The sequence below is a fragment of the Saccopteryx bilineata genome, chromosome 10 (assembly GCF_036850765.1).
Source record: "Saccopteryx bilineata isolate mSacBil1 chromosome 10, mSacBil1_pri_phased_curated, whole genome shotgun sequence".
Taxonomy (NCBI): domain Eukaryota; kingdom Metazoa; phylum Chordata; class Mammalia; order Chiroptera; family Emballonuridae; genus Saccopteryx; species Saccopteryx bilineata.
This window is the reverse complement of record NC_089499.1, coordinates 19,877,810-19,899,789: the sequence shown is the minus strand read 5'-3', so window position 1 is coordinate 19,899,789 and position 21,980 is coordinate 19,877,810. Positions and strand designations below refer to the sequence as shown.

Genomic DNA, 21,980 nt, shown 5'->3' with positions numbered 1-21,980 from the left:
GCAGGGCCATGCTAAGGGTGGTGCAGACAAGATACAAGAAGTCCCTACAAGTTGGGGCTTCTCATTCTGGATTGTCAGCCCTTACAAACTGTGTGTGAAGACACTTTCAAGCACATTTTGTTCAATAATCAGTTGAAATCCATTGCTGGTATCTCTTTTTTATCCTATAAGCCCCATATGCATTAAATGCAGGGTAGAAAGAACAGAAAGTCTCATACTCACAAAGGATACCAGATTTAGACTTTTAACATTATCTCCAAGTGAGAAGATACAGTCATCTACTAGCAAAACTGGAAAGAAGAAGCAGTTCATCATCTAACTTTAATCTTGTGTTCTGTTACCAGATAGCTTTCTGAAGTATACTGCAAATTAGAACTTCTAATAAATACTGTATCTTTCACACAGCACTATTGTCTTAAATTTGTGGGAGTGTCAAGTATGTTGATTTGTTCAATGTAAACAATGTTTTCAATTGTGTGGCATGTCATTAGTTTTTAATATATTGGGAGCCACCTCTCTAGTTCTTCAAGTTCTTGCAAGCACAGAGTCATTTATAGGATCAAGAGAGAATGGTATTGACTCTATTTCAGCAAAAAGAAAGATACAATTTACTTACTACTTACCACATTCAGCTTTGCCCAGAACTCGGGTCCTTCTTTCATCTCTCTGAGGCTTGGTGGAATGTACCAAAAGCAAATATTGGCATATTCAGGCTGGGGATTAAGAAAATTTGAACATTATTTTGTTAACTTAGATTAATCTTAGAGTGAAATTAAAGTTTTAGCTAGTTTTTTTAAGCATTAACAACCGAGAATCTAGCCCTGGCCAGTTGGCTCAGTGGTAGAGCATCGGCCTGGCATGCAGAAGTCCCGGGTTCAATTCCCAGCCAGGAGAAGTGCCCATCTGCTTCTCCACCCCTCCCCCTCTCCTTCCTCTCTGTCTCTCTCTTCCCCTCCCACAGCCAAGGCTCCATTGGAGCAAAGATGGCCCGGGCGCTGGGGATGGCTCCTTGGCCTCTGCCCCAGGCACTAGAGTGGCTCTGGTTGCAACAGAGCAACGCCCCAGAGGGGCAGAGCGTCGCCCCCTGGTGAGCAGAGCATTGCCCCCTGGTGGGCGTGCCGGGTGGATCCCGGTCGGGTGCATGCGGGAGTCTGTCTGACTGTCTCTCCCCATTTCCAGCTTCAGAAAAATACAAAAAGAAAAGAAAAAAACCAAAAAAGCCCCCCAAAACCCCCCCCAAAAAACGAGAATCTGATAATGGAGACACCCACTCTGCCTCACTTCAGATAGAAGCCTACTGGGAAATTTTCTTCTCAGCTGGTGATTCTAGAGGGCAGTGCTCTCTAGGTAAGGGATGGGCACAAGATCAACAATAAACATAAAGTTTGAAGTCGACTCAACCCAGTTCAGCCCATCAGCACCTGATACCTGTATGCTCAGAGATGCTCTGGTTCCTCCCTCTTCAACCTTAATCCTTAGGTTATTTCTAACACTACCATAGCCTCCCAATAATCCCCTCTCTACTTGTGGTAGCCCAGGTTGTCTTCTGTTACCTGCTACATCTGACAAATGCAAAATCCCTGATTACCTGTGAGCTGATAATGGATGACATACCTGACTGAGTTTTGCTTAACCAGCTCTGCTGTGACCCTACCCAATGCTGCTTTGAGGAAAGGGGGGAAGTATCACCTTGACTTCCAGCTCTCAGATATCATTATCAATCTCAACTATCTGTAGAAACGTGAGTCAGCTTGGGGGAACTTGCTCAAAATGGAGATTCTTAGTCCCTGTGCGTAGGAGGCCCAGAGTCTGACTAAAGCCCATCACAGGAAAGGATGAAGAACTGACATTTTAAGAAGCATCTCAGATGCTTCTTCAATGGGTAAGTTTATGGTCTGTGTTAGAGAAACTGATCTAAAGTGGTCACAGTCCAGTCCTCTTTTCCAGGAACTGTTTTTCTTTCAGACACCATCAGGTTAAACACGGGATGACATTCCAGAGCAGGCTTTAGTCCAGCCATTGTCATATAGACAAAGACATCTTGTCAACCACAACCTTCATCCTCACTGGACAAAAACTGTAAGACAGGGGTCCCCAAACTACGGCCCGTGGGCCGCATGCGGCCCCCTGAGGCCATTTATCTGGCCCCCGCCCCCACCGCACTTCCGGAAGGGGCACCTCTTTCATTGGTGGTCAGTGAGAGGAGCATAGTTCCCATTGAAATACTGGTCAGTTTGTTGATTTAAATTTACTTGTTCTTTATTTTAAATATTGTATTTGTTCCCATTTTGATTTTTACTTTAAAATAAGATATGTGCAGTGTGCATAGGGATTTGTTCATAGTTTTTTTATAGTCTGGCCCTCCAATGGTCTGAGGGACAGTGAACTGGCCCCCTGTGAAAAAAGTTTGGGGACCCCTGCTGTAAGACATGCTAAACGTATATATAAGACTTCTACTCAATGACCAGGTGACTTGGGGCATTATGCTGGGGGGTTACAAACTATATACAGAACTGCACTCAGTAAAGACTAAGATTGCAGTCAAGATGGCAATGTAGGTAAAAGCAGTGCTTGAATCCTCCCACAACCACCTCAAAATTACCATTAAACTCCGAACAATCATTTCTGAGAACTGCCTGAAATCCAGCTGAATGGAAGTCCTACAAGCAATGATATAAAGAAGAAGCCACACAGAGACTGGTAGGAGAGGTGCAGAGGCAGAGCTGGCTGGTCTCACACATACATGTGGCAAATCCAAATCCAAGCGTTATCTTGGCCGCAGAGGTTCCCTGTGAGGATCAGGGGTTCCAGCTCCACACCAGGCCCCTCAACCCCACCCACAGTTTCCGTGCCAGGAAAAGAAGTCTTCATAACTTCTGGCTGTGAAAACCAGCAGGCACCGGGGCTGAGTGAGACAGAGGGCTGCTGGAGTTCCAGACAGCTCCTCTTAAAGGGCCCACACACGGACTCACTTGGATTCACTTGCTCTGAGCTTAGCGCTGGGGCAGCGGCTGGAAAGACACCAGGGACATACGGGGCAGAACTGAATTGTCTGGCATCAAGCGAGAACGGGAAGAAGAGCTTTCTCTCAGATACAAGTGCTGGTAGAGGCCATGTTCCTTTTCTGAGTCTTCCCTAACATAGCCCTGAGGTTAGTGCCATATCTGAGTCTCCATCAACCTGGCCGTAACTGTTGGCCCCGCCCTGATTCCCTGAGACCCCGCCCCCACCCAACCTGCAACTCCACCCGAACCATTTTCCAGGACTACCAGAATTCACCCCGTAGTTAGGACATGCCGTGCCATTGTCAGGACCCGATTTTAGAAGAAAAGCATCCTTCTCTCCAGCCCCATACAAGCCTTTCTGCTTGGGATGCATCTCCACAGGGACAGAAAAGGATTAGGATCCTGGAATACTCATCAGGAACTGGAGCAAGGCCGAAAAAGAAAGAAGGAGCCATCACGTGGAAACCCCAATAGGGTTTTCTCATCCCTGTGCTGTGTGTGGCATTTTTTTTTTTTCATTTTTCTGAAGCTGGAAACAGGGAGAGACAGTCAGACAGACTCCCGCATGCGCCCCACCGGGATCCACCCGGCACGCCCACCAGGGGCGATGCTCTGCCCCTCCTGGGCGTCGCCATGTTGCGATCAGAGCCACTCTAGTGCCTGGGGCAGAGGCCACAGAACCATCCCCAGCGCCGGGCCATCTTTGCTCCAATGGAGCCTTGGCTGCGGAAGGGGAAGAGAGAGACAGAGAGGAAAGCACGGCGGAGGGGTGGAGAAGCAAATGGGCGCTTCTCCTGTGTGCCCTGGCCGGGAATCGAACCCGGGTCCTCCGCACGTTAGGCCGACGCTCTACCGCTGAGCCAACCGGCCAGGGCTGTGTGTGGCATTTTATTGCCTCAATGATTGTTGCCCCACAGGGCCTATGGTAGCACTAGAAACACCAAACAGTAGATGCCTTCCCCAAAGTCTGAATCTCAGCAACAAAAAGAATTGTCCCGATAAACATGATTTCCTCACTGCTATTACCACCACCTGTGCTGTCTGGGCAACTCCAGAGCTGTAAACAAAGAAGGCAAGGAGAAGAGCTTCAGAACTCATCGGCATGTTTCTCTGGCTATTGTTCTGGAATTGAGGAGAGAAAATTGAGGTTGAGGGGGTGGGCATAACAGGAGCAGGTGCTGTAGGTCTTGAACATCTGAGCCCAGAACTGTGAGTTCCTGTTCCAGTTCTCAGTGCTGGAACTTAAAAGTTCTGCCTGTGAATAACTGATTGGAGGTGCAATTTATAATTTCTTGAATCAATCAGACAGACTCCCGCATGCGCCCGACCGGGATCCACCCAGCACACCCACCAGGGACAATGCTCTGCCCACCAGGGGGCGATGCTCTGCCCCTCCGGGGCATCGCTCTGCCGCGACCAGAGCCACTCCAGCGCCTGGGGAAGAGGCCAAGGAGCCATCCCCAGCGCCCGGGCTATCTTTGCTCCAATGGAGTCTTGGCTGTGGGAGGGGAAGAGAGAGACAGAGAGGAAGGAGGGAGGGGGGTGGAGGAGCAAATGGGCGCTTCTCCCATGTGCCCTGGCTGGGAATCGAATCCGGGTCCCCCGCACGCCAGGCCAACGCTCTACCACTGAGCCAACCGGCCAGGGCCTAATTTCTTGAAATTTTTGCATCTGATTTTTCCTTGGAGCATTTACAACAAAAATAATATAGAAGGTAAAGGCACAATAGAAACTCAGCAAATAAGAAACTGTCTGAATCTTGCTCTTTTTATTATTCTAGTGTTTTTGTATGTATGGACATGCATATTGCCCATGATTTTTAATAGTGTCTTAAGAAGAAATTGTAAGTTATCTTTGAGCCTCCTGGTAGTCTTTTTTCTTCTGTGTCTCTTTACTTCTTTTGTTTGTATTGGAAAAATGCCAGTTGGATTTTTTTAAGCATAATATAACTCTTCATTCATAAAAAAAAACATATTTAGAAACTCAAAAAGAAAAAAAAGATTATAAGTCATGCCCACCAACTCGGCACCTTCCTCGTTTGATTTTTAGCACTGACAGTATTTGAAATGACTTCCACTTTTTCCACCACAGACACAGTTTGTAGGTAATAACCAATGTTTTAATAGTTCTCAATAAGCATCAGAGTTATGCTGCAGTGTCAGTATAAAGTACCACAGGATTTCAGAAAGAGGAAACAGCTGTCATCTCATATATTAAAATGAAGACTGGTACTATTTATAGAGTTCTGATTTTAATTCACAAGTGAATACCCAGAAACTTTATGGCTCAAGAAGATATGTTTTTGATCTGTTCATCCTTTCACCTATGAAATTTGTGACAGGCTTACTGGATTTGACCCCCCAAATCTACAAGTCTTCAAAATACAGAGCAGTTGAAAATGGAGTACTATATAATCCAACTCAGTTTCCACAAATATTGATCACGAGACTACAATAGTCTTTACAAATCCACACAGTTTATACTTGGATTTTTGATTTATAATTGATTTGGTTTCTCTCAAATAAAATTTTGAAATGCCTTCAAAATTCTTTAGTCATTTAATGTGAATAAGTCTTTTCAACTAAAGTAACTGCAGTTTATTAGAAAGTAGAAGAAAAATATGGTTATCATTTGTCACTAGATTCTAGGAATTCATGTCTTTATAGCAACAATGATTTTTTTCCAGATGGCATATATTTCAATGCTCAATGTATTACCTCTAGCTCCAAATTCACCCCTTCTTTGTATCCTGTGATAATAAAGGTGAACTCCATAAATATTCTTCCCTGCCATCTGGTCCAGTCTTAGACTTTATCAGCAGAGGGTGCTGGAAGGACACTGAGCAGAAAGAGGTGCTCGCTTCAAGGGTCTCCTGCACAATCTGTGATTCCTTCAGCAGCATTGGTGACCAGCAGCAAGTGGTCCCCTGCCAGCTTCCCCCAACATCATTTTTAGAAGCGCCATAACTGTGGCTCCTTTTGCCCAAACAATCTTTTAGAATGGTACAGCTTCACTGCTATGACAGTTGGAAACTTGTGGAGCCCTTTTGACACCTAATTTCACAGGAGGAAATCTGAAGCTCCGTTTGAGGACACGTCTTTACTGTGGCCACTCCCAAAATTGTTGAGTTGAAAAATACATCCCTTTGAAGATTAACAAATAGCATATTTCAGTTATTTCTGTCTCTTTATCTCTGTAGCTTGTATTATATATTGTGACTTTCTTTAAGAGGATTCAGGATAAATACTTAGGAGTATTTTCAGAGTAGAATCATTCACATGCCACGTAATTCCCTACACATATGGAACCCTGGTATTCTGGGTGTCTTAGGAACACATTAGTCTATATTGTCTAACACCATAAAATTGAGGAGGCATAAAAAGGACCCCAAGTGTCTAGATCAAACAGATGACAGTGGAGGGTACAAAAAAAAACCTGTAGTAATAAAAGCATTGTGATAATCTTTAAAAATTCAGAGAAGAAGAGAAGTGTCACTAAAGAAAAGACGGATATCCTGATTTTCAAAAAAAGAGACATATTTCAAGAAATAGAACAGGTATTTTGATGTCAATTCTAGCAAGGATCTTTGAACAAATGTTATGAGACACCCTTGGGGAAAAAGTCAGTGGTCTCTAACATGTAGTAGCTTGCATTCTCTAAAACTGAGTCATGTTAAAATAAATTCATCTCCTTTGCTTATAATGTCATTAGATCATAATCACAGTAATAAAAAACAAACTAGCACTGTGCATTTTTATATGTATAAATGCATAATCTAGCACATAGATGGAAACAATTTATCATTTAATGGAGAATAAAGAAAGGAGAAAGAGTGGATTTTAATGACTTCAAACTCATAAATTTTATATATCTGATTAGAGTACTGAAAAATCTCAAAGGCAGCACTGACTAGCATGAAAAGCCTGACTTTCGGAGTCACATGGACGTGGGTTTCAAATTCCAAATTCAAGCAAAGACCAGGTCAATTCAAATTCCAAATTCACCTGGTCTTTGCTTGAATAAATATCAAACTCTCTCCGCTTCAACTTGCTAATCTATAAAATGGGAATGATATTGTTTGCTCCACAGAGTTGTTTTGATGCATAAAGAGGTCATTTATTACCAGTATATAGCATAGTATCTGGCATACAGCAGGGACTCTATAGTGTTGTGACTCTTATTTGGGGCTATATTGGTAGAAAGAGATCTCCTTTTCCAGTGAATAAACAGCCTCACTAAAATCTGTGAGTCATATTACTTTGTAATTTCTACATACCGTATTTGAAATGAAACATTATAAAAATCAGAGTATGTTCAAGGAAGGGCAACCAAAATGTTGAATTTAATAAGCAACTTTTTCTGTGTTCCAGATTTGGCATGGGTGTTGGGATGAGAAACATAACTTATACTTAAATATGTGTTATCTCTAGAAACACAGAGACGAGGTGGCACTACATACGGGCACTTAAATTATAGAGGAATGAGCATTACACAAAAAGAAATATCCCGTAATCCAAGAAATATTCCTGTCAAAAGGAATAGTACACTTATAGAAGTCAGTGTATTTAGGAGGACACAAATACTTGGAATAAATAGAGGACAGGGTGTGCAGAAGAGAGGTCAAGTTTGAAGGAAAGATGGGGTTCTTTTCATTTCATGAAGGGCTTCCTCAAATGCCAAGCTTGGGAGTTTGAGCTTGACCCTAGAGGCAATGTAGAGTCTCTGGAGAGTTTCAATCTAGGGACCAGATTTGATTTTAGAAAGGCCACAGTGTGGTTGCAGCGTGGAGATGGCCTGAGGTGTCTACAACTGGAAGTAGAAAATGAGTTAGGTGACAGGGCTCACTTTACTGAGTAATGGGGGACAGTGGCTTCAGGAGTGAAGATACTCAAGATATACCCAAGTAAAGGGGAAGGGAGATAGTGAAGACAATATCAAGATTTTTGTTTGGATGTTCAAATTTCTAATGACCAAATGAAGAATGTAGAATTTTGGTAAGAAAAATGGCTATACTTCAGATTTGGAAATGCTGAATTTGAGGTACCTAAGGGAGTCTAATTAAAAATTCCAGGACATATCTATATACACAGGACTAGAGTTTAGGGGACAAGTCAAGAATAATGACATTCCTGAGGCTATTGATAAGAAAGTTCTAGATACGGATAAAACATTTCAGGGAAAGTATATGAACACAATAAAAAGCTAAAGATAAAGGATTGAAGAACATTAGGGTACCCAGATGAAGAGACCTTTACATACAGACTGAAAAGAAAACTTCACATGAAAAAGAGAAAAAGTGAAAGAGAAGGTCAAATACACCAAGGCAGGAGTGAACTTCAAGAAGTTGAAGTGGATAATGGCATGAAATACTGCAGAAGTCCAAGATGACAAAATTAAAGATTGTGCATTAGATTTAGCAATTACAAGGTTGTTGTGATTGAATAAAACTATATAAAAAGATAACTATAAATTGCAATGTGCTGGATACATATTAGTAGTAGGATTCAATAAGTATTAGAATATTAATAATTAAAGCTTCCTGGAAGAGGAATGAACTGTGAATTCTCTGATACAGGAAGTGTTCAGACAAAGGTTGACCTCTTATTAAAAGGTACAGTCAAGAGAGGTTTCCTGCTTGAGCAGAAAGCTAACTAGATGTCCTTGAAGAGCCATTGTAACTCAGAAAGTCTATGGAACCCAAATAACCTGCCTAATGCAGAACTCAGGAATAGAAAAGCAAAAAGTTGAATAATTAGGACTCTCCCAAGAGATCAAAATAAAATATGCGACTGATAGTATAAGAATGACTGTACCTCTAGGAGAACATCTATTACAGATCTTAGATCCAACACAGGAAAATAGAAATACGATCCTCAGGGGCCTATGAATAATGCAGAATTCTTTTGAAATAACTTTCAATCATCTTTAAGATTTGCGTTATTTTTGCTCTTTTCTGGAAAAGATATTCAAGTACCGGACATTGTTTTGTTGTGTTCATTTACTGTTTTCGATGTTCTACTTGACACTGTCGCTGCTTATCTGCTGCACAGTGAAAATATATGCAGTAGTCCTCCCTTACCCACACTTTCGCTTTCAGTGGTTTCAGATACTTGCAGTCAACTATGGTCCAAAAATACTAAATGAGAAATTTCAGAAATAAGCAATAAGATTGGATTGCAGCCATTCTGAGTAGCATGATGAAATCTCATGCCACCTGGCTCAGGCCTTCCCAGGACGTGAATCATCCCTTTGTTCAGTGTTTGCACACTGAACACACCATCGGCTCCTTAGTCACTTAGTAACCATCTCAGTTATCAGCTCTATTGGCATGCTATCTCAGTGCTTGTGTTCAAGTAACCCTCATTTTACTTAAAAGTGACCCCAAAATGTAAGAGTAGTGATGCAATTAAGATATGCTAAAGAGAAGCTGTAAAGTATTCCCCTTAAGTGAAAAGGTGAAAGTTCTCCACTTAAGGAAAGAAAACACATTGTATGCTGAGGTTGCCAAGATCTATGCTGAGAATGCATCTTCCATCTATGAAATTGTGAAAGAAAAAGAAATTTGTGCTGGTTTGCTGAGAGAGGCCACATGCACATAATTTTATTACAGTACATTGCTATAATTATTCTATTCTATTAGTATTAGTATTATTATTGGTAATCTCTTACTGTTTCTAATTTATAAATTAAACTTTATCATATCTATGTACGATATACATAGAAAAAGCATAGTAGATATAGGGTTCAGTTCTATCCATGATTTCAGGCATTAAGTGGGAGTTTTGGAGTATATTCCCCAAGGATAAGCAGGGACCACTATATATATAATTAGAGACTTTTCCCCCCTAAATTAGAAGTGTTATAGTCGCTCAGACCTGAGTTCCAAATGAATCTTTGTATCTCTTCTCTTAAGTATGCATTAGGATTATAGTTAATCAATTTAATGAAAGCATTTGTTAACAAAAAGAGGCTAATCAACTTGACATTTAGAGGCGAAATTCAAGTTCTAAATTTACTTTATTTCTCCAAAGGGAATACAGAGAAAAGAGGCAAATGCAGATCATTTATAAAAATCCTTATAAGTAATATTAATTCGGGAGCACCACTGAGAAAGCCACCTTCACTGCTTTGGGCCACCTGCCTCCCACACATAACATACACAGGGCGGAAGACTACCTACTAATCAAAACCCATCTCAACTTTCATTACAGCGATGTGAATGTTTGCAGTTCCTTACAGATGATGGTAAGAGGTTCCTCCCTCAATATTTAAGCCTTTAGGAAAAATATGTAAATAAGATTTAAGTCCATTCATCTTTTTATTTCTCACCATTTTTTTTATTAGCTCTATCAAAAGGCTGTGTAATTCTGAGGTATACAGCACTTTTCATAAGCACTGTAGTTCCTTAAGCCACATAAATGAAGAGGGCAATTCAACCTCAAGACAATAAAGACTGCAACTCAAACTCAAGAAAATTAAGATGGCAACTCAAACTCAAGAGAATCTGAGCCTTGATCGGTTGGCTCAGTGGTAGAGTGTTGGCCTGGTGTGTGGATGTACTGGGTTTGATTCCCAGTCAGGGCACACAGGAGAAGGGACCATCTGCTTCTCCATCCCTTTCCCTTTTCCCTCTCTCTCTCTCTCTTCTCCTCCCACAGCCTTGGCTCAGTTGGTTTGAGTGCCTTGGCCCCAGGCCCGGAGGATGGCCCGTGGAGCCTCTGTGTTAGTTGTTAAAAATAGCTCTGTTGCGAGGCTAACCCCAGATGGGCAGAGTGTCGGCCCCAGACAGGGGTTGCCAGGTGGATCCTGGTCACGGCACATGTGGGACTCTGTCTCTCTATCTTCCCTCCTCTCACTTGTAAAAGAAGAAAAAATAAAGAAAAGAAGAAAGTTGACTCAAAGTCAAGCAGTTGTAGAGTTGTTTTACCGCTACATGCTCAAGTATGCATCTCTGAAAAGTACAGACATTTTCTTACATCATCATAATGCCATTAACATGCTTGAGAAAAACTACTGATAATTCCCTGGTACTATTCAATAACCAGTTCATATCAGAAATTCCATGTTTCAAAATCTATTTCTTACAATTGGTTTGTTCACACTCTGATTCTAATAGCTTCATAAGTCGCAGTTGGTTGTTATGCTTCTTATGTCTCTTTGACCCTAAAGTGGTTATCACCGCTTTCTTTATTTTTCTTTATGCCACTGACGTGTTAAAGAAATCCTGTAGAATGGCCCACATTCGAAATTTGTCTTCTTATTTCTTTGAAGTGTTACCAGAAAGTCATTTAAATGTGGATTCTTTTGCTATCTTTGCAAATTCCTTTATATCCTTATTTGCCAGGAACTTTAAAATCCTTTGTATATAGTGGTGAAAGCCACAGTTAGAATTCTCAGGAGCGGGGATTTCCAAAACTTGTCTGAAAATCTGTCCATTGCAACAGTCTCCCAATTTGTCTCATTTATTCTTTTTGTCCTCCCTTCATCCCACCCCCAATTCCTCTCTTCCCAAGACATCCAGCATGATTCTTTTTTTTTTTCTTTTTTTTTTTTCATTTTTCTGAAGCTGGAAACAGGGAGAGACAGTCAGACAGACTCCCGCATGCGCCCGACCGGATCCACCCGGCACGCCCACCAGGGGCGACGCTCTGCCCACCAGGGGGCGATGCTCTGCCCATCCTGGGCGTTGCCATGTTGCGACCAGAGCCACTCTAGCGCCTGAGGCAGAGGCCACAGAGCCATCCCCAGCACCCGGGCCATCTTTGCTCCAATGGAGCCTTGGCTGCGGGAGGGGAAGAGAGAGACAGAGAGGAAAGCGCGGCGGAGGGGTGGAGAAGCAAATGGGCGCTTCTCCTGTGTGCCCTGGCCGGGAATCGAACCCGGGTCCTCTGCATGCTAGGCCGACGCTCTACCGCTGAGCCAACCGGCCAGGGCCAGCATGATTCTTTAAATGGAAGTCAGACTCTTGTGTCCCCAAACTTCTCCAACAGTGACACTTGGAATAAAAGCTAAAGGTCTTCCCATGACCCACCTGATTCCAAATGATCTGGTCTCTGCCCACCTGTCCAACTTCATCAAACACTGCCACCTGCCCCACCCCCTTGCTTAATACACCTTCTTTTGGCCCCTCAAACACATAGAAAATTGTTTAAGTTCTAAGCCTCTGCCATTGTTTATTGATTTTACCCAGAATGCCTTTCTTTCAGACAACTGCATAGCGCTCTGTGTACCATCACTCACGTCTCAGCTCAAAGATAACTTCAGCGAGCAGGACCTGGGTTGTCCAAACCAAATAAGCCACCCTACACACACACTCACAACTTGTTTTAGAATTTCCCTTACTTATTTTCATTATAGTACTTATCACATCTGTAACTGTCAAATTATTCATTTGTATACTGGATTATCTCTAATGAATTCATTTGTTTACCTTAGACTTCGCATCAGCTGATATTTCCTATATATTAATTTGCTTGTTTATTGCCTGTCACTTTTTATTTGGATGTAAGCACCAGAAGAGCGGGGAACATTCCTGCCTTGTATCTCTAGTGCCTAGGACTGTGCCTGGCACACACTAATTGTTCAATAAAGTTTGCTAAATAAATGAATGCCAAAAAGTAGCTTGACTGCTTATATACAAGATAGCTTCCTAGTCCGCAATCTCTAGGTGATTTTTTACATTAGGTTAAAAATTGCTATTGAGTATATGCTGTAAGAAGATCTAAGAGAACTTCAAACTTTATATTTCTTAAATATCAGAATTAAATAATATTTCTTATATTTTCTAACCATATATTGGAGGAAAGAAAAACAATATTCTCTATCTTTGTAACCACCTATTTCTTATGTCTAGTAAATAAGCCAACAACAAAATGACTTACTTTTTTTCATTGCTCCAAAGCTAATATGCTTTCATTATTTTATAAAAAGAGAAATCTATATGCATTATTGTACATTCACTTAATTGATTTTTCACATGCAGGCACCATTATAACACAGCTGAATGTTTGCAGTACAATCATTATGCAATTTATATATCAAGATAGAAGACATAATTTATTCAGAATTATCCTTGGTAATTATTATCGAGCACTTTAATTTTCGATATGTAAAGGCAAGTGTGTTCTCTGGATCCAACAAAGGAAAAATACTCACTAACAGAGTAAATTAACATAATGGACTCTATGAATTAAGCTAATGACTTGTTTCTCAGTTGGCAACACAAAAACCAATGAAACATAACAGATTAGAAAATTACCACCTTCCTCACCGTTGACTGACAAAATCACAAGCACAATTCTGTACTTACTTCCATCAGCAACTTGAATCCTTCTCTTTTCTTGATTTCTTCTACTAGGTACCTGAAAAAAAAAAGTCACGATTATCTTTATAATCTGAAATCTAAAAATTTCATGAACATGACTGACATATGACAAAATTGTTATTTCGACAGCAGAGACAAAGCTTAGATATAAGTGAGGGTACAAGTTTAGACATAGGTATAGATTTTGACAGATAATCCTGAACCTACTGCAATCCCATGAGGCCTGAGTAAAAAGATACATTTTTTTTTTTTTTGATGAGGTGATGTCTATCTTATTGGCATCAGGCTTTAACCTCACTGGGAAATCCACACAAAATGGATTGAGTATAGATCACTGAACATGTGGGCTTCACATTCACATTCTAGCTGGGCATTTAGCATAGGTACCTAAATTACCTAGCTGGCTTGGGGAGAAAAAAGAGTTTTTGGTGTGTAGTCCTGCTTGTGATTTCATTCAAGATCAAGAGAGCTCAGCGTCATCTTTTCCAAGGCCAGGACAGAGGGAAGAAAAAATAATTATTGGTGTCATGTTCAAATAAGTAGTTTGAAGTCATTAATAAAATCTCTATGAAGTCACCCTGCTGAATAGCTCAGCTGGGTAGAGCATCATCCCAAAGCGCAAAGGTTGCTGGTTCAATCCCTGGTCAGGGCACATACAGGAGCAGCTCAATGTTCTGATCTCATTCTCTCCCTTCCTCTGTCGCTGAATAAATAAAAATTTAAAAATAAATAAATAAAATGTCAATGAAGTCATTTTGTATGTCAGGGGAAAGTGAATTATCATGTCATAAGCAAAGGGCACAGATACATGAGATATGGAATATGATCTAGAAAAGACTAAAATGACATTGAGAATATAAAGTAAATTAACATTGACACCTCTCCCCAGGATTGATTATTGTCTCTATAAAAAGAGAAGCTTTCTAAAATGGTTGGCCTTGAAAACTAGCGATGTGGTTAGGGGCCTTGGAAAGTTTGTCACACTTGACACAATGTTTCAAATTTGGGGATCAAATGTAAGGAAATGATCAAAAGTGCTGAAAAAATGTACTTGCTAGGGTATTTATTATGATTTTATATGGCAAAAATAAAAGAAGAAGAAAACAGGAAGGAAGGAAGGAAGGAAGGAAGGAAGGAAGGAAGGAAGGAAGGAAGGAAGGAAGGAAGGGAAATTGCACCCAGAAATGAAGACTGGCTTTGAAAACTACGGTCCAGTCATATGGAATTATGGTACAGCTATGTGAACTATGATCCTGTACCTAAATTGCATACATTTAATTAATATTTAAGGGCAACAACAACAAAAAATGTTCTTTCTGGCCCTCAATTTCCTTACCTGTAGAACTGAAATAACAAAATTTGTTTTTATAGTCTCAAAAGGTTGTTGTAAAAATTTTTTTAAATCATACATTAAAAAATTGTGATGTACTCAAACTGTCAAATGGTGGTGGCTATTATCATTATGTTTAGTTGTTAATGGCTTTTCTAGAATGTGAATATGGAATACATCAGTTACCAGGACTCAGTTCTTTTTCCCCAAACTTGTTTAAATAGTTTTTCACATAAGATTAAATATCAGTATTTAGCAAATAAATTATGTCATCTTTGAATTCTACAAAATCTTATAAAATTCTATCATTATTAACTAGATAATACAGATCCCTTATTTTGAGTAATAATGTTGTGATCAGATATACACACATGTGTGCACACTCAAAGTATTTGCTGCTTTACACATTCCTTTCCCTGAATATTTTTTTAAGGAGATGTTATGTAACTATAAAGTTTTGAACTTTAGCACACTGCCTAACTTTTGCTAAAAGCAAATCCAATGGTTAATAAGTATCAGAAAAGATGCTCTAGGTCACTGGTGATCAAAGAAGTGCAAAGTAAAACAATACTGAACCATGTAGCCCATGTGATACTGAAAACAAATTTTAACAGTGATAATGCCTAGTGCTAATGAAAATGTGACAGAGGCTGCTACAAACCTGTTAAAGTTAATAATAGTCATATCTTCTGATGCAGCAAACCACTTTTTTTTATAATAATTTTATTTTTTTAATGGGGTGACATCAATAAATCAGGATACATATATTCAAAGATAACAAGTCCAGGTTATCTTGTCATTCAATTATGTTGCATACCCGTCACCCAAAGTCAGATTGTCCTCTGTCACCTTCTATGCAGCAAACCACTTTTGATATGCTGATCTAACAGGGATAAAATCATCACTACTAAAAATGCATATATATATATATATATACACACACACATACATATATATGTATACACACATTGTTGTATCTAAGTCTATGTGTGTATATAGACCATACAAAATAACTAGAAATAAGTTTAATATTCAGAAAAGGGCAAATGGTAAAACAAAATGTATCACAGCAAATTGATGTAAGATGATGCAACTATTAAAAAATGGATTATGCCTTGACCAGGTGTGTTGCAGTGGATAGAGCATTGAATTGTGACATGGAGGACCCAGGTTCGAAGCCCCGAGGTTGCCGGCTTGAGTGCAGGCTCATCTGCATTGAACAGGGGCTCACCAGTTTGAGTGTGGGGTCACTGGCTTAAGCATGAGGTATAGACATGACCCCCATGGTCTCTGGCTTGGCCCAAGGTTGCTGGCTTGAGCAAGGGGTCACTCGCTCTGCTGTAGCCCCCTCCCCTCCTCCGGTCAAGGCACATATGAGAAAGCAATCAATGAACAACTAAGGAGACTAAGGAGCCACAATGAAGAATTGATGCTTCTCATCTTTCTCCCTTACTGTCTGTCTGAAGGATACACAATACATTGTTAATATTAACCTAAAAAATGGGATGCAACAGGGGAGGTAGAGATTATTAACTCTGTATGTCTTCACAAAGTTTCATAGATATGGTTGCTTGTGTGGATTTTGGAAAGGTACTTGATAAGAGATAAAATGTAAAGCACAAAACAAAACAGACATATGCAAGCTTTAGACAAGAAAAGCCGGTGAACCATACTTTTTCTCATCTTTGTGGACAAAAATGTATAGACAATCGCTAACTCAAAAGTCGATGCCATCATGACCTCATCCTGAGGAGGTCTGTCCTAATCCTGGATGCACTAAGGCTGTAAAAGAGCTGTGCATCTCCAGAAATCCTCAGAATGACTGCAGGAGAGTCTAGTTGTGTCGCTAACGAACTTCGTAACCAAGCAAATTTCTCAGCCTCCCCGAGCCTGACTCAGTTTCCTAACGCAAGTAATGAAGATGGGAAACTAGATTGGTAAAACCCTTCCCTATCAGATTATGACTATGAAACTTACACACATTACTTATAGTCTAAATTTAAACTATTTCTGTCAAACTTGCTAAAGCTGCTCCTGGGAGAAGGGCATCCTAAAACAGAGCTGAATCATTGCAGTTAAAACTCTGCCTTTTTTTTTTTTTTTGTATTTTTCTGAAGTGAGAAGTGGGGAGGCAGAGAGACAGATTGCCACATGCGCCCAACCAGGATCCACCCAGCATGCTCACTAGAGGGTGATGCTCTGCCCATCTGGGGCATTGCTCCGTTGCAACCGGAGCCATTCTAGCACCTGAGGTGGAGGCCATGGAGCCATTCAGCACCCAGGCCAACTTTGCTCCAATGGAGCCTTCGCTGTAGGAGGGGAAGATAGAAATAGAGAGAAAGGAGAGGGGGAGGGGTGGATAAGCAGATGGGTGCTTCTCCTCTGTGCCCTGGCCGGAAATTGAACCTGGGACATCCACACATCAGGCCGATGTTCTACCACTGAGCCAACTGGCCAGGACTAAAACTTTGCTTTTTGCTAAGCATCAGGGTCAATGTCCCCACTGCAGTCACTCTGAGAGCCTATAAAGCCCAGTAGCACACTCCACTCTGTTGAGAATAGAGGTGATTTTGGTGAAGAGTTGCCATTATGATGAGAATAGAAGGCTTACTCCAGAGTTCCCAAACCATGCTCCATGACACATCATGTTAATAGTTTTCCCACATAAAAGGTGCCAATAAATTTAAACAATGATGGCCATATCAGTTAGATGGGTGTTGTCTACAATTAGAAATATAGTTGGCTCAATGTATAAGGACATTTTATATTGAGCTGGTTGGATAGTTCAATACTGCCATCAACAACTAGGCATTTCCTATCATTTTGGCCTGCCCAGTGCTCAGTTTGTGACTTCTCTCATGTCCAACGAGAGGTCTGCCAAAGCTCCACACATCACATCCTTATACAACAGGGTCCCAGAAAGAGAGAGAAAGGGCTGGCACAAGAACATTTTCTCTATTTAGGTAAGACACTTTTCCTCAAATAAATTAAAAAAAAAAAAAAAAGGAATATTTTCCCCAGATGCCTTCCCAGAGTTCTTCCTCTATCTCATTGACTGAAGCTGAGTCATACATATATCCATCCGGAAACTAATTGTTGGCAATTGGGGATTGGCTCGGACCGATGTTCCTGCTGGAATACCACTACCCAAACAAAATCAAGGTTCTGTTGGCGCGGAAAAGGGGAGAGAGGTTGTTGGGTGCACAATGAACAGTGTCTGCATACTGGTTAAAGCAAAGTTAAAAATGTTGCTACATTACAAACCCCCCTCAGAGCCTTGATTGTGCTGATGAGCACTGAATGTCCAAGAGAGGAATAATACAGTAGTTAGCATTTCCCAAGCATATATGACCAAGAAAACATTTTTTTTTTTGGAAGAACATTTAATACGAGGTTCTGGAAGTGTGTTATCCCACAGAGCACAGTTTCCAAAATGCTTGTTTAAGAAGTGCCTCTTCTACAGAACCCCCGTACCTTTAAAAAAAAAAAAATAAATGCTTAAATAAAACGAGTTCTGGGAGGGAATCAAAATAAGGTTTTGAGTCACTTCTGCTTACATTCATAGGAATGATTTATTCTTCACAACTTTTCAATATATGGAAACAGCCTGGAGATGGAATACATTTTTTAAAAAACTATTCTTATCTGATGCCATCCAGGATAAAAAAGATGCACATTGACTTTCGGGATACAATGCAGGAACTATAAACCACTTCTACCAAAAAGCATCCAGGCAAATCGGTTCAAAAAAGCAACAGTAGCTTCATAAAACTCATCACCTTCCTTCTCACTTAGCTTAGCAAAAAAAAAAAAAAAAAAAAAAAGAGCGAAGAGAGAAAAAAATACATCAGCAGGAGTTTTCACCAAACCTACTGGGTAAAAAGCTCATTATATTAAGACTCTGGCTTGATTTTGAAATATACATTGCTGACAATCTTGCTCTAAAACACTTCCCCTTGAAAGTTTATTTTCAAGCACATTTGCTTGAAAATGTGCTTCTAACAGGAGATGCCCTCAATTCTCTAGTTTGTTAAATGAGTTTAATATTTCTGCATTTCACAATTGTCCTTTCTGGAAGTAGCCTTTCCAGTCTCTTTCTCAATTCACCAGCCACTCAGTCTTCCTGGAACCCTCTGGACCAAGTTTCTCTGCAGGTCTCATCTCCTCATTTGCAATTTTTTTTTTTTTTCTGAGGCGAAGAGCCTCACAGAACTCCTGGGAGTTATTTTCCATCTGCTTTCTGTATGCTCTGCATATATTAAGACATACTGCGTGGCTTGTGTGATTCATCACAAACACCTACATACGACACTCTGCTGCAATTGTGATTTTTTAAAAAAATTACCAATATAAAAAAAAAAGAAGCAATGGCCCCTCATAGACTCTCTTCCTCTTGTCACCTAGAGAAATACACTAGCACCAAAGTGCCATTGTGTAAGTGCTCCCCTTTTCCACACGGTCAACAATAAATCCCTTAGTATTCATGCAAGTCAACGAAATAAATTCCACTGGAGAAATCACAGAGATTCGGTGTCAGGGGGATAGATAAATGATACACTGGAGACCTAACAAGGAGCAGAACAGGAGTTCATGAGCTGCTTGTGCTTGGAAAGACTTACGCATATGTTTTAACATTTAGCCCTTAGTGAATACCCATTTGACCTGAGTGGCATAACAAAGACCTTCTAGATCTAGAAGGTACCCTGGGCAACAGCTCGCCCTGGGTATTGTGAAAACTTTTCAGGGTGCCCTGGGTATTGTGAAACATTTTCAGGTTGCCCTGGGTATTGTGAAAAGTTTTCAGGGTGCCCTGGGTATGAAACATTTTCAGGTTGCCCTGGGTATTGTGAAACGTTTTCAACTTTCTTAGTCTGAAATCAGAGATGCACAATCTCCTGCCTTGTGCTGGAGACAGTGATTTCAGACCTCAGCCCCTCTCTGGGTTTTAATTGTGTGTTGCTTAAGGTTCCCAATGTCACTGATTTTCAAATAACCCAAGGAGAAAGCAAGCCTTGTCATTAATATTTCTTCTGAGAAATGTGCTGTCATCTCCTGGAATGACAAGGGTCAAATGGAAATCAGGAAAGCCTTCTAGACCTTCCAGGCAATACATTTTTCCTTCCTGCTGGATTTCTGACAACCCATAAAACAGGAATCATTGTTCTCTTGAAAATGTCTGTTCTTACTTTTTCCCCTGGGGGAAGAGGGAGCAAACTATCTGATCAGAGGGATGGTAGTCTGTCGGAACACCAAAATCAGATTCTTAAATTTCAATGTCAATAGGCAAATTTCAAAACTAAGCTCCATTTTGATCCAGGAACATGGAAACACTGTCTCTGTGTGGTCAGTGCAACTCTCTCTGCAGTGTGCCAAGGAAAAGGTGTTGCACAGCTTCTCCTGTATTTAGGAGAACCGACCTGGGCCTAGGGAAAGGGGTACCGTATTTCCCCATGTATAAGATGCACCCTTTTGCAAAAAACTGGGGATCAAAATACTGGGAGGGTCTTAATACAGTAGTTGTAGACTTTTTTACTTGCATTTCCCGCTTTTTTGCGCAGATGAGGAGATGTATAAAATTTTTTTTTTTTTTTTTTGTATTTTTCTGAAGCTGGAAACGGGGAGAGACAGTCAGACAGACTCCCGCATGCGCCCAACCGGGATCCACCCGGCACGCCCACCAGGGGCGACGCTCTGCCCACCAGGGGGCGATGCTCTGCTCCTCTGGGGCGTCGCTCTGCCACGACCAGAGCCACTCTAGTGCCTGGGGCAGAGGCCAAGGAGCCACCCCCAGCGCCCGGGCCATCTTTGCTCCAGTGGCAGCGCCCGGGCCATCTTTGCTCCAATGGAGCCTTGGCTGCGGGAGGGGAAGAGAGAGAGAGGAAGGAGGGGGGGTGGAGAAGCAAATGGGTGCTTCTCCTATGTGCCCTGGCCGGGAATCAAACCCGGGTCCCCCGCACGCCAGGCCAACGGTCTACCGCTGAGCCAACTGGCCAGGGCCAAGATGTATAAATTTTATGATGACTAAAACTTGAGTTCAATAACTTTATGTAAAGTATTTTTTTTTTCTTCAAATTTCGGGCTCCAAAGTTAAGGTGCATCTTATACATGGGAGTGTCCTATACATGGGGAAAAACAGGTATCTTAACTGCACCAGGCTGCTGATAATAGAGGTGTACCCCAAATACAAGATCCTCATTTGCATCTTTACTTTGCTAGAGCTCTTATCTATTGTAGCATATTATACATCTTGGAAACTAAAGTGTTAGTCAGATATTATAGAAATAATGCCAGGTAGAACCTTATAACACAAATGATAATTGTTTTTATTGTGTAAAATCTAAAGCAAATGGTCTGTGGTCAGTGGGTGTGATGGGAAATGGTATTTTAACTCTCACCAGTCAGTGGTTTGAACTGATTATGCTGGTTCACATAATCAATGGTGTTCTATAGAACTAGACTGTACTTGCTAGTGAGAGCTAATTGTTGACTATTACAGGATTTTGCAAAACACAACTGTTGATAGCTTGAAATTTTCCATGATAGGAATTTACACCATGGAAATTGGCAGATGCTCCAATTTGGGGGTTTTGTTTTTTACCTGAGAGATAGTTTACTAGTAGATCACTACACATGGGTTAAAACAAACAGAATAGTTTCCAGAATTGAGAAAATGTTTCATTTTTCCTATAAAGGAGAACCACAAACCAATCCACCAATTTAAAAAATCAAATAAAATCATGAAATAAAGACCTTATGTTGTTGCTATCTTAATAGAATTCTTAATCCTAGAGAAACTTTCCCCAAGTTTATAAATGTATATACATTACAATTGTTATGTATAAAAGGATTTAGCTTTTGTATGGTATTGGGCGTAGAAAAATAGGATGACTTTTGCTCATCCCAGGAATACAATGTTAGATATCAAGAATGTGGAAAGTTAAAGAAAAACAATAAACTACTTTAAGTAACAAAATGAAAGAGGAGGTATTATTTTCCAAATAGTTAAATACAGGTCACAGGGTCTGCAGCAATGCTCACTGAAATGTTAATTCCATTCAATTCAACTTGACAAAAATTTACAAACAATAAGTGTTATTGAATTGAATTGAAACATGAATATTTATCCTCCTGTGATATTTCTTTACATAAATTAAATTCCACTTAGAGATGAATGTTAACTTTATAATAAATACTATCATCAAATATTTATATCTAGCCTATTTAAAGACATCTGTTATTACATTACTTAGAAGCTTAGATAAAATAATGCAAAGATTCTTCCATACTTAAATACTATGAGAAAATACAAAAAAGTGAACAG

General features: G+C 40.5%; 1 protein-coding gene and 1 non-coding gene across 3 annotated transcripts in view; both read right to left on the bottom strand.

The window, feature by feature from the left end:
* The window catches only part of GADL1 (glutamate decarboxylase like 1), a 190,167-nt gene that overhangs the window by 67,593 nt on the left and 100,594 nt on the right, over positions 1-21,980 (bottom strand). The window contains exons 13-14 of one of the 2 annotated variants that reach the window (XM_066244752.1): positions 13,315-13,366; positions 624-713 (exon numbers count right to left, since the gene is read on the bottom strand). In XM_066244752.1, the coding sequence (XP_066100849.1) occupies positions 624-713; positions 13,315-13,366 (142 nt within the window). The remainder of the gene's footprint in view (positions 1-623; positions 714-13,314; positions 13,367-21,980) is intronic. The other variant, XM_066244754.1, reaches the window with a different exon arrangement.
* TRNAV-AAC (transfer RNA valine (anticodon AAC)) lies at positions 3,805-3,880 on the bottom strand. The gene has a single exon. It is a non-coding gene; the product is annotated as a tRNA-Val (tRNA).